The following is a 17,083-nucleotide window of genomic DNA, read 5'->3' as shown; positions in this document are numbered from 1 at the left end:
TCGATTGTCGTATAAAACAAACGACACAAAAATAGTTGCATTTCAATTGAAATTTAATCCAACACGATCAAAATTTCAGGATAAATGAATATTTCGCAATTAGGTTTGAACAACTATATATATTTTTTTATGCAGACTTTTTCTGGTTCGATCACGAAATATTCATCCAACAATTAATTGGATTATTTATACTTATAATCGCTGTCATGTTTAATTATAATCAGCATGAATGGAGACGGAGTGGAAGACTTTGTCCTGCGTAGGAGACTTTGCTCTCTTAATCATAAAGAAACAAATTTACATATAGTAAATTTGTATATAAACTCGTATACAAACGTATCGATGTGTATAAATGACGTTAAATGTGGATCTAGTAAATAAATTACGAGGAAATAGATTTAAAAGAAACCTCCAGAAGAAAAACGGGTTATTTGAAAATCGGGTAAATTAGTCCGGTTTAAAATTTGTTTCTATAAGCTACATTTCACCTGAGTAAAACTTTATAGTCAATTTACAAGTTGTAGGATTTGACTTTATAAGAAGCCAATCAAAGTTGACCAAACACGCCCTAAACACGATCAATTGAATATGAAATGATCAAAGATTGATTGTTTCTTAGATTGAGATAATTCATTGAAACGTGACGGTGACCGGAATTATAATATAATAAAACTAAATTAAAGTAAAAATGAAATAAAAAAGAGGGGATGTCATTTGCTTATAAATAGTGTAATCCAAATTCTATTTACATAATACTACCATAAACAAAATTTGCTTATAATTAATTAAATTAAAAATAATTATCGACATGGCCGAAGAGAAGAAGCACCGCAGTTTCTTCCACCACAAGAAGGAAGGATGCGAAGAAGAAGAAGAAGAAAAGGTGCACGATTACGCTAAAGAACAAAAGCATCACAAGCATGTGCAGCAATTGACTACCATCGGCGCCATGGCTGCCGGTGCATATGCCGTGGTACGTACATAATTTTTTTTTCGTTTTTTTTGTTTATTTTAGGAATTTAATTATCTCCCTTAATTTGTGTTTAATTATTTACATTTTTCTCGATTATTTTGTTATTGGATAATCTTATAGTACTCACTATAGATTCGAATTAATTTTGACTTTTTTTTCTTGAGTTAATTAGTGAATGAAAAATCGAAACACATCTTCGACGAAGTCGTTTGAACTTCTTCTATGTATACATCGAAACATACTCGAATGGAATTGTATTAAACGCCCTTGTGTTGATTCTAATTGTTAAAAAAATATTTATGTTAATTTATTAGCAAAACTCCCTATAAGTCAATTAATTTAGTAGATTACCCCGTAAAAACTCGTAGTTTATGGGATTTTTTTGTAAAAATACTAATAACATTGGATTCGGGATACTGAATGCAATAAACTCGATTTGACATTTACCAGTAATTAAAAGTGTTATTATGGGTTAATTAATTAATTAAATAAATGATGAAATATAACTTATAAAACAGCATGAGAAGCACAAGGCGAAGAAGGACCCGGAGAATGCACACAAGCACAAAGTGAAGGAAGAGATAGCGGCGGCGGTGGCGGTCGGAGTTACCGGGATTGCGTTCCACGAGCGTCATGAGAAGAAGGATGCTAAGAAGAAACATAAAAATGAAGGATGCTAAGAAGAAAAAATGAAGGATTTGCTCCTTAATTAACTATGTTAATTTAATTCTTAATTATGTTGCTAATAAAAATATTTATTGCGATGCCTATGTTTCGTGATAAAGTGTGTTGTTGTTTTTATTTATTTTTTTTCCATGGCTTATGGTGTTTGTTTATATGATGATTGTAAGGCTCATTAAGTGGCCTTAGTGTTACGTGTGACGTTTAAATAATAATAATTTTATTTTATACATATTTCTAAGTAATGAAATGTTTAATTACATGTTTAATTTAACTGTGGTGCATTGAATGATTCCATTGAAATTAATCTTTAATTGATGAAAATAAAATAAATGTATTATTTGTAGTTTTGGGTTGATGCAAATACGAAAAGTACTATATCAAAAGAATTAAATCATTAATAAAAAGGCATGAATTATAGAAAATAGGGTAAATTACGTTCACTCCTGTGTTGTTGTCAAATTATGAAAAATCTCCTCATGTTTGGGTAGATATAACCATCTCCTTCAACTATATATTATCTTACAATAATACCCCTTCAGAGGTAAATTTAGGGATGTTAAATCGGTAAAATTGAACAGAAATTTTAATACTCCAATATTCCATCCCGTTTACCGAACTGAATATACGATTTTGTTCGGTAAATAACCGAATTACATAAATTTTATATAAAAATATTTGAAAGAAATGGGTGGCAGTAACTACCCAAATAAGAGGGGTTTTTTCGTAATTTGACCATACGTCAAGGGATGGTCGTAGTTTGCCCTACTCATCCAATTAATATCATTTTGACAACCTACTCAAAATTTCAGATAAATTAATTTGAGATACTTATAAGTATGGGTTTTTTAATTTTTCATTATTTACGAATAAATCTAAAAAAAAAGAAAAACCATTATAGCACTACCCAAAATTGCATTTTTTACAAGTTGTTCATCCTATTATGAAATTATGGATTCGCCATCGATAGGAATTTCTGAATTGGAAAAGACTATATATAATCTTATTTTAGGATGTGGGGTTATGGTACACTTGTGAACTTGATATTTAGGAACAAATTTATTTTCATTTAATAACATTTACACCTTTTTTTTCTGGCAATTGAGTCTAATTAGGTCCCGTTTGGTTATTAAGATTAGATTAGTTAAGATAAAAGTATATAATTTAACAAAAATTCAATTACTCCCTCCATTCCATTTTAATTATCTTTCCAGAGAATTAATTTCATTTCAAAATAATTGTCATTTTAGGATTCCAATGAAATATTTATTGTGTTTTTTTCAACTATGCTCTTATTACTATTAAGAGAATTAATTGTTAAACATTTAATAAAAGTGGTTTTGTAGTTATTTTATTATGATTTTACTATAATCCATGCACATTTATTTGTTTTCTTAATATGTGTGAATTAGTCCAAAAAGACAATTAAAATAGAATGGAGGGAGTATTTTATTCTCGAAATGTCCAGCAAAAAAACCCTCTAAAAGATAAGATAAGTTATGATAATATGATATTACAGGATCGATCGAACAAACTATTAATGATACCAAGCATTAAATAAAGTTCAATTATTTAGTCAATAATTGTCAATCTCCACAACCAAACGATGTCTTATAAACAAACGAAGCACTGAATTTTCAATATAACTAACGGTCATTGATTATTTCAAATGATACCTTTTCTTCTTCTAGCGACACTTGATTTTTCCAAAGCCTTTTTTAAAATTCAATGTGTCTATTTTATATACTACTATCCAACTCTTTGATTGACTTTGATCAAAATTCTTTTTTATATTAAAACAAAAAAACATATATAAATTTTTAAATTATAGCTATGCAATATTATTAAAATTATTGAACGGGCCTAACCCAAATCACTGTCAATTACCTGGTACAAGTAAGATTAATTATTAAGTATACTCTTGTTAGCTAATATTTCAAGAATTAGGATCTCAATTAATTAATCTAGGATCCAATAGCTATTTACCAATAGGGTTTTATCTATGTTGCATCGTGTGAATCATATCGTATTTAATTACAATAAATAATAATCTATAAATACCACACACTACTCAATAGCCTAATGCACAATATTAAAAAGGCAAACAAGTGTAATAATTCATCATTTCTCATAATATTTATTCATAAATTTACTTTGCCATGGCCGAAGAGGATCACCACCACCACCACCTCTTCCACCACAAGAAGGAGGAGGAGACTACGGAGGTCGAGGCGGTCCACTCGGAAACCAGCGACCGCGAGAAATATGAGAAGGAAGAGAAGAGCCACAAGCATAAGGAACACCTCGGCGAGATGGGAGTCGTCGCCGCAAGTGCTTTTGCCTTGGTACGTAATTATTTCTACAAAAATCAGAATATTAATATATTTTTATATTTAATTCTTATTTATTTACTTTTTCATTACTGGTTTAGAAAATATCATAATCAGAAGCTTAAGTTGTTAGTGATGTGAATTATTTAATATTTATATCTTCAACTGGCATATACAGATCGTAAAATATAACATATTTAGTATTTCGTTATATATATATATAGCATGAGAAGCACAAGGCGAAGAAGGACCAGCAGCACGAGCACAGACATAAAATAGAGGAAAAAATAAAGATGAGATTTTTAGAGTTTGATGAATAAAATCAATTTAGTAAATGATTTTTTCCTGATTTAGGTGTGTGTCTTAGCTCCACTTTTTCAACTTTTCTAGATTTCAGCGCCGCTCATAATTAATTTCATCTCACTATCTTATTCCAACTTCAATTTTTCACCTGACTCAGCAAAAATTATTTCTTGATCTGCTGCTAAATTGACACATAAATTAAATTAATTTTTTTTGGCAGGTGACTTCTGTAAAAGAATTGAGTCACTACAAGAAATTTTGGTTTTAGTGACGATATTATGTGGCCGCAAAAAGTTAGAAAATGGTCGCTAAAACTTATAGCGACCAAATTAGGCTTGGTCACATGTGGTCACAACAGGGTGGCTACTAAAGGTACTCAGTGACGAGCAAATTAATTGGATGCTAAAAAATGAGATTTAATGACCAACCAATAATGGTCATTAAAGATATAATCATTAGCGATCAATTTTTGACTCGCTAATGTAAAAATTTATGGTCGCAATAATATTAATATGGTTGTTGTAGCAACACATATAGTGATCATATATTTTTGGTTACTAAATGATATATATATAAAATGACCATATTTGATGGTTGTTATATGATATACATTTGGCGACCACGTTTTTTGGTTGCTACATAATATACCTTCACTGACCATATTCTTTGGTTGCTAGAATTGTATTTATAGCAAATAAATAATTGGTTGCAATAATTATATTTTTGTCGCAATGCCTCCCAAATTTAATATGGATATGTCACCAAACATTAATTAACGATTGCTTAAATAGTTTGAATTGGTTGCTAAATTACATATATTAGTAACAGTAATTTATAAAAATTAAATGAAAATAATTATTGATGTTCAGCTGCAATAAAACCCAACCAGTGGCTGCAAACACAACGGAACAAAAAATTGCAAAATAGCATATTATCAATAAAATGTGGATATTTTAATTTCAACCTATCGTACTCAATACAATAATAAATCATTCATTCCAAATAACGCTATAATTCTTTTATTCTAGAATCCGACTTCATAAATTGTTAAGTTGCAACAAATATATGACTTTCACGATAACGTTCTTTCACTTCATCAAACAACCCAACCTGAAAAAAGAATATTCAATTAAAATAATAAATCATATGATAGAATCAATTTCAACCATTTGTCACTTGGCACTCGTAATGCAATAATGTATCTAGATTTTTGCAGAAGTAATGAATTACCTCATCCGTTCCTTGTGTTTAATGTGATGCATTGTAAATTCATTTGTTCTGCTTCACAATATACTAATCGATGAAGCTAAAAAATACCTACATTGAAAGAAGTATTACTCGATTAATTTATTTGCCGAAAGGATACATAAAAGAATAGATCACAAACATAGAATGTACCGTCGGATAACTCTTCCAAGCTCAATGCCTAATATGATGTTATAAATAATTCCTGCACATCATAGCAGATAATATTTTCTCCTATTAAAGAAGCAAGATATTTCATAAAAAACTAAATACAAAATTTGCGCATACCTGTCCTGGAATAGCTGGACGATTAGCCTTGCTTCATTTGCTCTTTTGTATCCCTAAGCACCAAATGTGTAATCAAAGTACATCATAGCTTCTTTCAGTAACAAAAAGGATCATAATAGCTTCTTTCCGCAACTCTTCACCCTTCTCTCATTTCTTGTTTTCTACTAGACAATAAATTTTTAACAGATCAAATTTGTTCATAAACATAACTACAAAAAGTAGGTACTCTGAAAAATCAATCAACTTTTTATGGCGACAAAAATGATTCACCGTGAGCATAACTACAAAGTAATCGAATACTTATGCAGGGATACAATATTAAACACAATTTTTTTTAAGTCCAAACATGCTATGAAGACAAAACTAATGAGATAGCATTCGATATAAAATAACCACGATTGTGTATAGAGCATTAAAAGTAAAAGAATCATTTGAAGGTAAGGATCGTCGTTTATGATTTTTCTAGACTGCCTTTATGTATCTCGTGTTAATCGACATGTTCAATTCAACCAGCATATCTAATGAGTGAGTGAGTTTAACACAAAACCAAATTCACTAGATCTTCCTTGTGTAGATTTTATAAACTTTATTCTTCAAAAGGTAGGTAAAATCTCTACATAATCATAGGAGCCTTTACCTATGTACCGAAAGCATGGCCAGGCCTGAAGGTCGATATCGGAACTCGCATGTTTCACAGTGCATCGTAATCTGTAAATATGAAAATATGAGTGCATAAATATCAACACACCTTTAGTCGAGCACATCTTGCATGGGTTACACAATTATTTTACTTTTCATACTGAGGGACAAAAATTCCATTGGGTATATATAAAACAATTATAAAAAGAATGTCAAAATTGTGAGTTAATAGGTTGTGAATGACTGTGTTATCTCAGAACAATAAATCCCAAAACCCAGGGCGGTTAAAAATTCCAAACAATTCTTAACTTACTCGGTCCCTATATCAAGCTTTAGTAAGAAAGAATAGAACAAATATTTTCAGATAATCGGAACCCCCAAAACACTGAACAGTAAAACCGGACAAATTTTGATACACAACATCCTTTATCGATTACAATCCCATGAACACAATAGTTTACTAAATCTGCAATTTTGACTTCACCTTAAACATCAATCATTAGGTTTTGGCCAATTTCAGTTCAAAACAAAAGAATATATATCCAATCGATTGATAAAATAACTTAAAATGGGGCATAAATAGGAGATTGGGGATTTTATAACCTGAAAAATCACGACGAATTCGTGCATCACAAAGGGCCGAAGAGAGCGCAAAGGCGACGAGAAGCCGCCCGATGTCCATCTTCAAGCAATACCAATTTTTGTGCCCGTCTGGATTTGTGGTGGTTGCAGTTCTACGGCATAAGGGTGAAAGAGGGGTTTTTTTGTTCTTTTCTTTAATCGATGATGGGAGGGGGATTTTATTTCATTGCACCAAGAAAAGGGATGATAAGGCTATTAAAATATATATATAGCATACCATTTTTTTATTAAAGTAATTGACCATTGATTTAAAATTATTATTATTAAAATTTAAACCATGAATATTATTTAAGAGTTTTTCTTAAATGATTATGTATTATAATTTAGGTTTTACTTTTTTTCAGCAGTGTTCTCTTCTTTTAATAAAATAAATTGCAATATTTATATCTCAATAATTTCAATGTTATTTAAAATAAAATATTTTTCATATTGATCTTGTTACTTGAATTCTTTTTAGTGAATTTTGTAAATAAATCTTTTAGCAAATCATAAAATTTTTAATTAATCACGAAACCACTGTGAATCAATATAATTAAGTCTCTTTCAGTTTCCTATCATCATATTATTTAATATTTTAAAATTAAATTACTAATCAAATAAATTCGTTTGCCACAAGTAGTTTCATAGCAACCATATTAAAGTGGTTGCTTTGAGTATATGATTAGCAACCCAATGAGATGGTTGTTAATAATCATAAAAGGCTTGTAGCAACCATTGAATATTTTGATGTTAAATTGGTCACTATTGATACTTATTTATAGTGACTATAAAAATTTGTCGCTACAACTTTACAAATGTGGTTGCTACAAGATGACTAACTATTAGTGACCACTTATAGCAACCTAATATTTGTTGGTCGCAAAAAGGTTTAACACATCCGACTTTTGTTACCAAATTACTTTCGGTCACTAAATGTGAATATCTAGTGACCATTTAGTTATGGTCGCTGAGAATTTGGTCATTGAAACTAGTTTTTCTTGTAGTGAGTGGACAAATCTGTCAGATTTGCGGAGACGAGGTCGAATTTACTGTCGATGGCGAGCCGTTTGTTGCCTGTAATGAATGTGCATTCCCTGTTTGTAGATCTTGCTATGAATATGACAGAAGGGAAGGCAATCAATCTTGCCCTCAGTGCAAAACTCGATTCAAGCGAATAAAGGGTATAATCGGGTTTCTGTTTTCGTCGCTAAATATCCAATTTTTACTTCAATTTCTCCTCTCAAAGATTGCTTTTTTATTTTTTGTGGGTGAAAATTAACTAGCTATGAAATTTTTTCAGGTAGTCCAAGAGTTGATGGAGATGAAGATTAAGAAGAATTCGATGATTTGGATAGCGAATTCGATTATGATCATAACAATAATAAAGGCCACACTCGTCAAATTTGAAGTGAGCATATATATATTTATATATTCTCTTGAAATATATCATGTAAGTTATGTGTGGAGTGTGTGATCCAAGTTTTAATGTATTTCATCTGGTAATTACAATTTATAATCAAATTTTGGTATTTTCTTGTGCCGTAAATGATTTTTTTTCCGGTTATTTTATTTATGTTCATTATTATTATGTAACCTATGGTGGATGTCTATAGGAGTTACAAAATCATTAGTGTGTGTAATTAGAGGTGATAATGGTGGATGTTAAGGCCATTCATTCCCTTGTAACTCATGACCTTTTGAATGGTCTTCTTGTACTATAAAAGGGACATCATTGTATGGAGTTGAGATACACTTGAAGCTAAGGAATAATATATCACATATTCTCCATACTTTATTCTCTACTTCTTGTATATTGTTTCTTAGTTTCTCAACACGTTATCAGCACGATTGTTCTACTTTAATTTTCGAGTAAAGATGATCCAAGGATGATGACTCCTTAGCCATAGAAGATGAAAGGGAGTTGTTTTTAAATATTTTATTGTTGTTTTGAATTGATAAAATATTAACCATCTTACTTTTGTTGTAGGTGATTTTTCGTGCAATTCACGAGTTTGTACTTCGATGTCTGTTTCGGACCTGATAATGTTCGAATTTCAGAAAATGCAAAATACGAAACTTGTAGCATTTTCTGTTGGCTTTTCGGAACATTTTGAATCATCGAAATCGAATCTCTATTAAGAGAGATATGCTTAAAATACTCAGCTCTGCCAGGGGGAGCTGACTCCATTATGAACCATCTGCCGAAGCCACTACTGTGGGAACAGTTGCTGAAACTATGGCACTTGCTATTGCAGCAGTTCATGCCACTCTTGTTGCTGAAAGAGATTATGGTGATGAGCTGTTCTTTTGATGCTGAGGATGATCTTTAGTTTTATTGTTTCCTTATATCCTCTATTGTTTTATTTTCAGGCATTTTATTCAGGGGGAGAAAATTATTAGAATCAATCAATGACAAAGGGGGAGATTGTTAGAATCTAATTGGATTCTAATAAACAAAGAATGAGTAAAGACTTGTGCAACAAGTCCTTATGTACCGTGAAACACAAAAGGGAAGTCTCCTTATTTACTCTAATTCTTTAATTTGTCATTAATTGTTTCTTTTATATAGGAAACTATCTTATTAATTAAAAAGATTTATTCTTAACTTAATGACTTGTGTAGAAGTCTTGTGAAAGAAGAATTCCTTCTTGCATATATTACACACATACGTGTGATTTGTGAAAGAGAAAGAGATTTCTTTTATATATTGATATTTTTCTTGTTTGTCATTAATTAAGAATTATTTATTATAAGGAGTCTTCTATTAGGAATGAAAGTCAAGAATTCCTCTTACGGATTCTCATCTATTTTCATTAATTAGTATTTTGTTAATTGTAGAAATTAGATTAGATAAAGAATAAATATTTAGTTTTCTATATTATGAAATTCCTTTTCCTTCTTGACCATGACTCTTTAACCTAATTATTTTTCTTGTACAGGAAGATTCAATCACGTATAAAAGGGAAGACATCACAACGTGATTGAGTGCGGCTTTTTGGAGAGAAATTTTTTCTATTTTCTGTGTTGCTCTTCCAGAGTCTTTTTATCGAGAGAAAAATTAACATAGAAAATATTATTTTCTCTCGTTTTTATTGTTCCATCGTGATACGTGATTTTCATAGAAAATATATCAGCTTCAAGGCTTTGTGGTGAAGACATCAAGATTCAAGGAGTATCACAAGTTTGCTTCTTCTATATAAAAAGAAGATCAGTTCTTCGGGAGAGGGGCTTAAATAGATCTCAGGAGGAGATCGATCCGCCGACTGAGGGATTCAGCGTTGAAGGGAGTTCAACCGTGTGGAGCAAGGGACGTGCTGCAAATTGAAGATTTATAATTCAGCGTAGTATACAAGAACGGCGTCAACAAAGAGGGAGTCTTTGTATTTTGATTAAGTCCTATTATTGTATTCGTAAAACTAAAAATTAGTAAATTTTATTTGCAGGTCCCCGTGGATGTAGGGTACAATTGTATTCGAACCACGTTAAAATTTGTGTCTCGTTTATTTTTGTTTTTACGAACTCTTCACGAACTGGTGCAACACTTCACGCAACAGTAACGAAAAACTGAATCTGACACAAATAATTTATATCTACACGAAATAAATTCTAACAGTCAAATTATGAAAAATCTCCTCATGTTTGGGTAGATACAACCACCTCCTTCAACTATATATCATCTTACAATAATACCCCTCCAGAGGTAAATTTAGGGATATTAAATCGGCAAAATGGAACCGAAATTTTGATACTCCAACATTTCATCCCGTTTACCGAACTGAGTATATGATTTTGTTCGGTAAATAACCGAATTACATAAATTTTATGTAAAAATATTTGAAAGAAATGGGTGGCAGTAACTACCCAAATAAAAGGGGTTTTTCGTAATTTGACTATATCTCAAGGGATGATCGTAGTTTGCTCTACTCGTCCAATTAATATCATTTTGACAACCTACTCAAAATTTCAGATAAATTAATTTGAGATACTTATAAGTATGGGTTTTTTAATTTTTCATTATTTACGGATAAATCTAAAAAGAAAAAAAAAACCATTATGGCACTACCCAAAATTACATTTTTTTACAAGTTGTTCATCCTATTATGAAATTATGGCTTCGTCATCGATAGGAATTTCCGAATTGAAAAAGACAATATATATAATTTTATTTTAGGATGTGGGGTTATGGTACACTTGTAAACTTGATATTTAGGGAACAAATTTATTTTCATGGGCAAATCGTAAAAAGGCCCATCACATGGGACTTAAATGCATTTTAATCCACAAAAAAAGTAGTCTCTCAATTAAGCCCATCCCAATGTCTTTAGTCTAAAATACCCTCAATAATATAATTCTTAACAATTCCACCCATTATGCTCTAACTTCCTTAATACAACACATTGACCCCGGATTTAAACAAATATATCACATTAACCCCCAAAACTTTTTTTTTTCAGAAAATAATTTTTTTTCTGAACTGTTTTTTTTTTCGGCCAGATTCCGGCGTTGACTTTTTTTTTTCTTAAAAAAATATTTTAATTAATTTTACTGTCTTGGCTGCTAAATTACTGTCTCCGGCAGATATTTAACTGTCGGACACAGTAATTTCAGGAAAACAAAATTCAAAAAAAATAAATAAATAAATAAATTCAACGCCGGAGACCGGCGGTCTCCGGCGGTCAACGCCGGAATCTGGCCGGAAAAAAAATATTTTAGAAAAAAAATTATTTTCTGAAAAAAAAAAGTTTTGGGCTTAATGTGATATATTTGTTAAAATCCGGGGTCAATGTGTAATATTAAAGATGTTAGAGCATAATGGGTGGAATTGATAAGAATTAGGGTTAAAATTGGGGTCAAAATTGAAATTTGGGTTAAAATTGGTTAATTGATGAAATTGGGCTAAATTGGGGTGTAAATCATGAAATTGTTGAATTGGGTATCAATGAATTGGGGGTAATTTTGGTATATATAAAGGGATTTTCCTTATTTGCAAATAAGTTTGAATGGGTTGAATTTATTTGAAAGACAAAAAAATTAGATGTCCCTATTTTAATTAAGTGCCCTTGTCATGGGCCTATTTGCCATTACCCTTATTTTCATTTTATAACATTTACACCTTTTTTCTGACAATTGAGTCTAATTAGGTCCCCTTTGATTATTAAGATTAGATTAGTTAAGATAAAAGTATATAATTTAACAAAAATCCAATTACTCCCTCCATTCCATTTTAATTATCTTTCTAGAGAATTAATTTCATTTTAAAATAATTGTCACTTTAGGATTCCAATGAAATATTTATTGTGTTTTTTTTAACTATGCCCTTATTACTATTAAGAGAATTAATTGTTAAACATTTAATAAAAGTGGTTTTGTAGTTATTTTATTATGATTTTACTATAATCCATGCACATTTATTTGTTTTCTTAATATGTGTGAATTAGTCCAAAAAGACAATTAAAATAGAATGGAGGGAGTATTTTATTCTCGAAATGTCCAGCAAAAAAACCCTCTAAAAGATAAGATAAGTTATGATAATATGATATTACAGGATCGATCGAACAAACTATTAATGATACCAAGCATTAAATAAAGTTCAATTATTTAGTCAATAATTGTCAATCTCCACAACCAAACGATGTCTTATAAACAAACGAAGCACTGAATTTTCAATATAACTAACGGTCATTGATTATTTCAAATGATACCTTTTCTTCTTCTAGCGACACTTGATTTTTCCAAAGCCTTTTTTAAAATTCAATGTGTCTATTTTATATACTACTATCCAACTCTTTGATTGACTTTGATCAAAATTCTTTTTTTTATATTAAAACAAAAAAACATATATAAATTTTTAAATTATAGCTATGCAATATTATTAAAATTATTGAACGGGCCTAACCCAAATCACTGTCAATTACCTGGTACAAGTAATATTAATTATTAAGTATATTCTTGTTAGCTAAGATTTCAAGAATTAGGATCTCAATTAATTAATCTAGGATCCAATAGCTTTTTTTCGAAAAAAAAAAAAAAAGGATCCAATAGCTATTTACCAATAGGTTTTATCTATATATGTTACATCGTGTGAATCATATCGTATTTAATTACAATATATAATAATCTATAAATACCACACACTACTCAATAGCCTAATGCACAATATTAAAAAGGCAAACAAGTGTAATAATTCATCATTTCTCATAATATTTATTCATAATTTACTTTGCCATGGCCGAAGAAGAGAATCACCACCACCACCACCACCTCTTCCACCACAAGAAGGAGGGGGAGGAGGAGAATACGGAGGTCGAGGCGGTCCACTCGGAAACCGGCGACCGCGAGAAATATGAGAAAGAAGAGAAGAGCCACAAGCATAAGGAACACCTCGGCGAGATGGGAGTCGTCGCCGCAAGTGCTTTTGCCTTGGTACGTAATTATTTCTACAAAAATCAGAATATTAATATATTTTTATATTTAATTCTTATTTATTTACTTTTTTATTATTGTAATTCAAAGAGTTTTAGAAAACATCGTAACCAGAAGCTTAAGCTGTTAGTGATGTGCATTATTTAATATTTATATCTCCAACTAACATATATAGATCGTAAGATATATATAACATATTTAGTATTTCTTGATTATATATATATATATATATATATATATATATATATATATATATATATATATATATATATATATATATATATAGCATGAGAAGCACAAGGCGAAGAAGGACCCGGAGAACGAGCACAGACACAAAATAGAGGAAGAGGTGGCGACTGCAGTGGCAGCAGGGTTAAGTGGCTACGTCGTCCACGAGCATCACGAGAAGAAAGAGGCAAAGGAAGAAAAAAAGAAGGCGGAGGGAAAACACCACCACCTTTTTTAAATATTAATGACAACCATATATATATATATATATATATATATATATATATATATATATATATATATATATATATATATATATATATTAATGTGTGAACCACTATATACCCTAAATAATAAATTTGAAGTGAGCATATATATATTTATATATTCTCTTGAAATATATCATGTAAGTTATGTGTGGAGTGTGTGATCCAAGTTTTAATGTATTTCATCTGGTAATTACAATTTATAATCAAATTTCGGTATTTTCTTGTGCCGTAAATGATTTTTTTCCGGTTATTTTATTTATGTTCATTTTTTATTTTTTATTATTTTTTGGTTTATTTGTATGGTAGCCATTATTTTGTGTCACGTTCTTATCTAGTTAATGTGCGACTTCTATATTTTCTATTAATAAACCTACATTATTACACGATTTTAATCGATTATATTCCCAAAATGAGAAGGAAAAAGTAATCACGTTTTTTTTTCGTATCAAAGTACGATATCAACTATAAAATCATTAAGAAATAAAACGTGGCAAAATGAAAGAGATTGAGGAGCCACTCACGTTTCTCCACGTGCGTCGATGTCGATATACATAATTTGAAGATAAATTGTTTTTTTTTTAATCTTTTTTTCTTTTTTCCTTTTTTGTGATTTAATAAGATGAGTTATGATTAATTAAATAATTAAACATTACATTAACAACACTAGCACGGAATAACGTCGCAAAAAGAAAGAATATTTAGATATATAATTATTAAATTGTATTAGAAAAATATATTGCACGATATTAAAATAATTAATTGTAAAATTCAAATTACCTAAATAGCATCAAAAAAAGTTAAATTAGACGGGACAAAATAATTAAAATTAAAGAAATTCACATTAGTGTGTGTGCTATAATTAAATATAAAAAAATTCCATACCGTGGACTAGTATGCAATAAAAATCTAAAATACTGGAAAATAGTAGATGAAAAATTAAACTAATAATAATAATTAATTTAAAATAAAAATACAAATATGTCATTAGAATTTCTTTAAAATTACTCTAAAGTTTGAATTCAATAATAAAAAATAAAAAATAATTATTAATATAAAATAAAATAAGATAAACCCATTAATGGGCCTAAAACAACAAAAAAGGATTGGACCAAATTCAATTATTCTAGGTGTGCTGGATCCAAAATATTTTAATTATTTTAGTCTAATAAGCCCAATTTTATAGATTCAATTAAAATTCCACGAATTTCCTTTTTAAATTTCTGCTGCAAAAAAAAAAAAATTCAAAAACAACCGGAGCTAACTTCGTCACAAAATTCACGGTCAGCTCTTACACCAACGGCGATTTTTCTCCGATGATCTGAATAAGGTTAGATCCAGTCACTTAAAATAGAAATTCGATCCTTTTTTTCTGTGTAAAGTATTTGATACATAATCATTGCCCTAATTATATCCCCTTTCTCAATCAATTCAAATTGGGGATCAAATTCGTTTGTTAAATTTAACTGTAAACAAATATTATCTGTTTGATTAATTAAAATTATCGCATTGTTAATTCTCAGAAATCTGTGCTGTTTTGGGGATTTTCTGATTGTTGGTTTGAAAATCTGATTGTAAGAAATTGAATACTTTGTAGTAGATATAGTGTAGGCACAGACAAATGGAAAAAAAGATCGTCTTCTTTGATTTTGATTATCGATGTATAACTTAATCACGACTCACGAGCGATAACTAGCACGTTTATCGGGTTTTTTCTTTTTTTTGATGATGTTCGTTTAATTGCGTTATTTTCTCGATTCGTTTGATGTTGATAACTTAATCACGACTCACGAGCGATAACTAGCACGTTTATCGGGTTTTTTTTTATGATGTTCGTTTAATTGCGTTAATTTTGTCGATTCGTTTGATGTTGATTTAGCTATTGTCCGAGAGAAAAAAGATGCAAACTGCAAAATCTCCGACGGAAGAATCGGTATTTGAAGTTAGGAAGCTAGAAATATCGGACAAGGACAAGGGATTCATCGACTTATTACAACAGCTGACTGTGTGTGGGGCCATCTCGAACGAGGCGTTCGACGCGAGATTTCACGAGATTGCTAAATGTGGCGATGACCATCTTATATGTGTGATAGAGGATAAAGATTTAGGCAAGATTGTTGCCACGGGGAGCGTGTTTATCGAGAAGAAGTTTATAAGGAATTGTGGCAAAGTTGGTCATGTTGAAGATGTGGTGGTGGATTCGAGTGTTAGAGGTAAGAAATTAGGGAAGAAGGTTATCGAGTTTCTTTCGGATTACGCTCGGGGGGTTGGTTGCTATAAGGTGATTCTTGATTGTAGCGTTGATAATGTGCCGTTTTACGAGAGGTGTGGTTTTAAACAGAAGGAAGTTCAGATGGTGAAGTACTTTATTTGATCATCGATTTTTTTTTTTTTTTTGTTGGACAATGTTTCTGAGATGCTCGTTTCGAGTCTTTTTCGATTGGATGTATAATTAGGGATCGATCATATCGGAATTAGCACTTTAGGGAAGAAGAGTAAAATCCGATTTCTTTTCGGCAGTGAAAATCTAATTTCAATTCCGTTTGAAAAAAATCGAAAAATCGGAAATCGTAATTTTTAAAAAATTGGAAGGAAAAAAATTATTCCAAAATCGGAATTTTTTTTATCGGGCGCGGGATTCCGAAAATCCGATTTTGAGTAACCTTAAATATTAAATACCTAATAAAATAGTTGGAATTAATTTGATTGGAAATCGGAATCTCATATATATTTCAATTCCGATAAAATAAAATCAGAAAAAAAAAAATCGAAATTTCGGAATTTGGGATGAAAACTGTTGTTCCACAGTAGGATGTATTTATAAATGGATGAGATTGAGCCCATAACTTTTGTCATGGTTTCTTGTTGGGCTGGACCAGTAACTTATTAAAAATTGTGCCCATAACTATTTATTTTTGTTACATTAATAAATTATCTACATAATTAAAATAGGATAAGAAAATTGTTTTTTGTGATTTTACGAAAAGACCCCCGATTAAGTCAGAACTTGACCGGAACCATAAGAAATGAGGGCCGGCAGTGGGTGAAAATTATGGTCCTTTTTTATTAACCTAATTCTCTAACTA

At 30.4% G+C, this 17,083-nt stretch overlaps 4 protein-coding genes and 1 long non-coding RNA gene across 5 annotated transcripts; 4 read left to right on the top strand and 1 right to left on the bottom strand.

The window, feature by feature from the left end:
* The first annotated feature begins 599 nt into the window (after positions 1-599).
* Positions 600-1,883, top strand: LOC105950684 (abscisic stress-ripening protein 3). The gene is made up of 2 exons (XM_012974053.2): positions 600-973; positions 1,492-1,883. Exons 1-2 carry the CDS (start codon positions 809-811, stop codon positions 1,651-1,653), a joined length of 327 nt encoding a protein of 108 aa, XP_012829507.2. The 5' UTR covers positions 600-808; the 3' UTR covers positions 1,654-1,883.
* Positions 1,884-3,716: 1,833 nt separating this feature from the next.
* On the top strand, positions 3,717-8,882 carry LOC148771963 (cellulose synthase A catalytic subunit 6 [UDP-forming]-like). The gene is made up of 3 exons (XM_088815769.1): positions 3,717-4,003; positions 8,073-8,261; positions 8,381-8,882. Exons 1-3 carry the CDS (start codon positions 3,814-3,816, stop codon positions 8,410-8,412), a joined length of 411 nt encoding a protein of 136 aa, XP_088671895.1. The 5' UTR covers positions 3,717-3,813; the 3' UTR covers positions 8,413-8,882.
* On the bottom strand, positions 5,194-7,266 carry LOC105969799 (uncharacterized). Its single transcript, XR_016030393.1, has 6 exons — positions 7,063-7,266; positions 6,458-6,528; positions 5,821-5,873; positions 5,686-5,737; positions 5,518-5,604; positions 5,194-5,397 (listed from the first exon to the last, which is right to left on the bottom strand). It is a non-coding gene; the product is annotated as an uncharacterized LOC105969799 (long non-coding RNA).
* A 4,337-nt stretch (positions 8,883-13,219) lies between the features above and the next one.
* On the top strand, positions 13,220-13,984 carry LOC105950649 (abscisic stress-ripening protein 3). Its single transcript, XM_012974015.2, has 2 exons — positions 13,220-13,503; positions 13,790-13,984. The coding sequence occupies exons 1-2, from the start codon at positions 13,306-13,308 to the stop codon at positions 13,967-13,969; spliced, it is 378 nt and encodes a 125-aa protein (XP_012829469.1). The 5' UTR covers positions 13,220-13,305; the 3' UTR covers positions 13,970-13,984.
* A 1,216-nt stretch (positions 13,985-15,200) lies between these two features.
* On the top strand, positions 15,201-16,474 carry GNA1 (glucose-6-phosphate acetyltransferase 1). Its single transcript, XM_012974016.2, has 2 exons — positions 15,201-15,327; positions 15,877-16,474. Exon 2 carries the CDS (start codon positions 15,898-15,900, stop codon positions 16,369-16,371), a length of 474 nt encoding a protein of 157 aa, XP_012829470.2. The 5' UTR covers positions 15,201-15,327; positions 15,877-15,897; the 3' UTR covers positions 16,372-16,474.
* Positions 16,475-17,083: the final 609 nt, after the last annotated feature.

Source organism: Erythranthe guttata, chromosome 3 (assembly GCF_056151865.1).
Source record: "Erythranthe guttata isolate IM_541 chromosome 3, IM_541, whole genome shotgun sequence".
NCBI lineage: Eukaryota > Viridiplantae > Streptophyta > Magnoliopsida > Lamiales > Phrymaceae > Erythranthe > Erythranthe guttata.
Note: the sequence above shows the minus strand (reverse complement) of the source record. Positions and strands in the feature narration are given on the sequence as shown.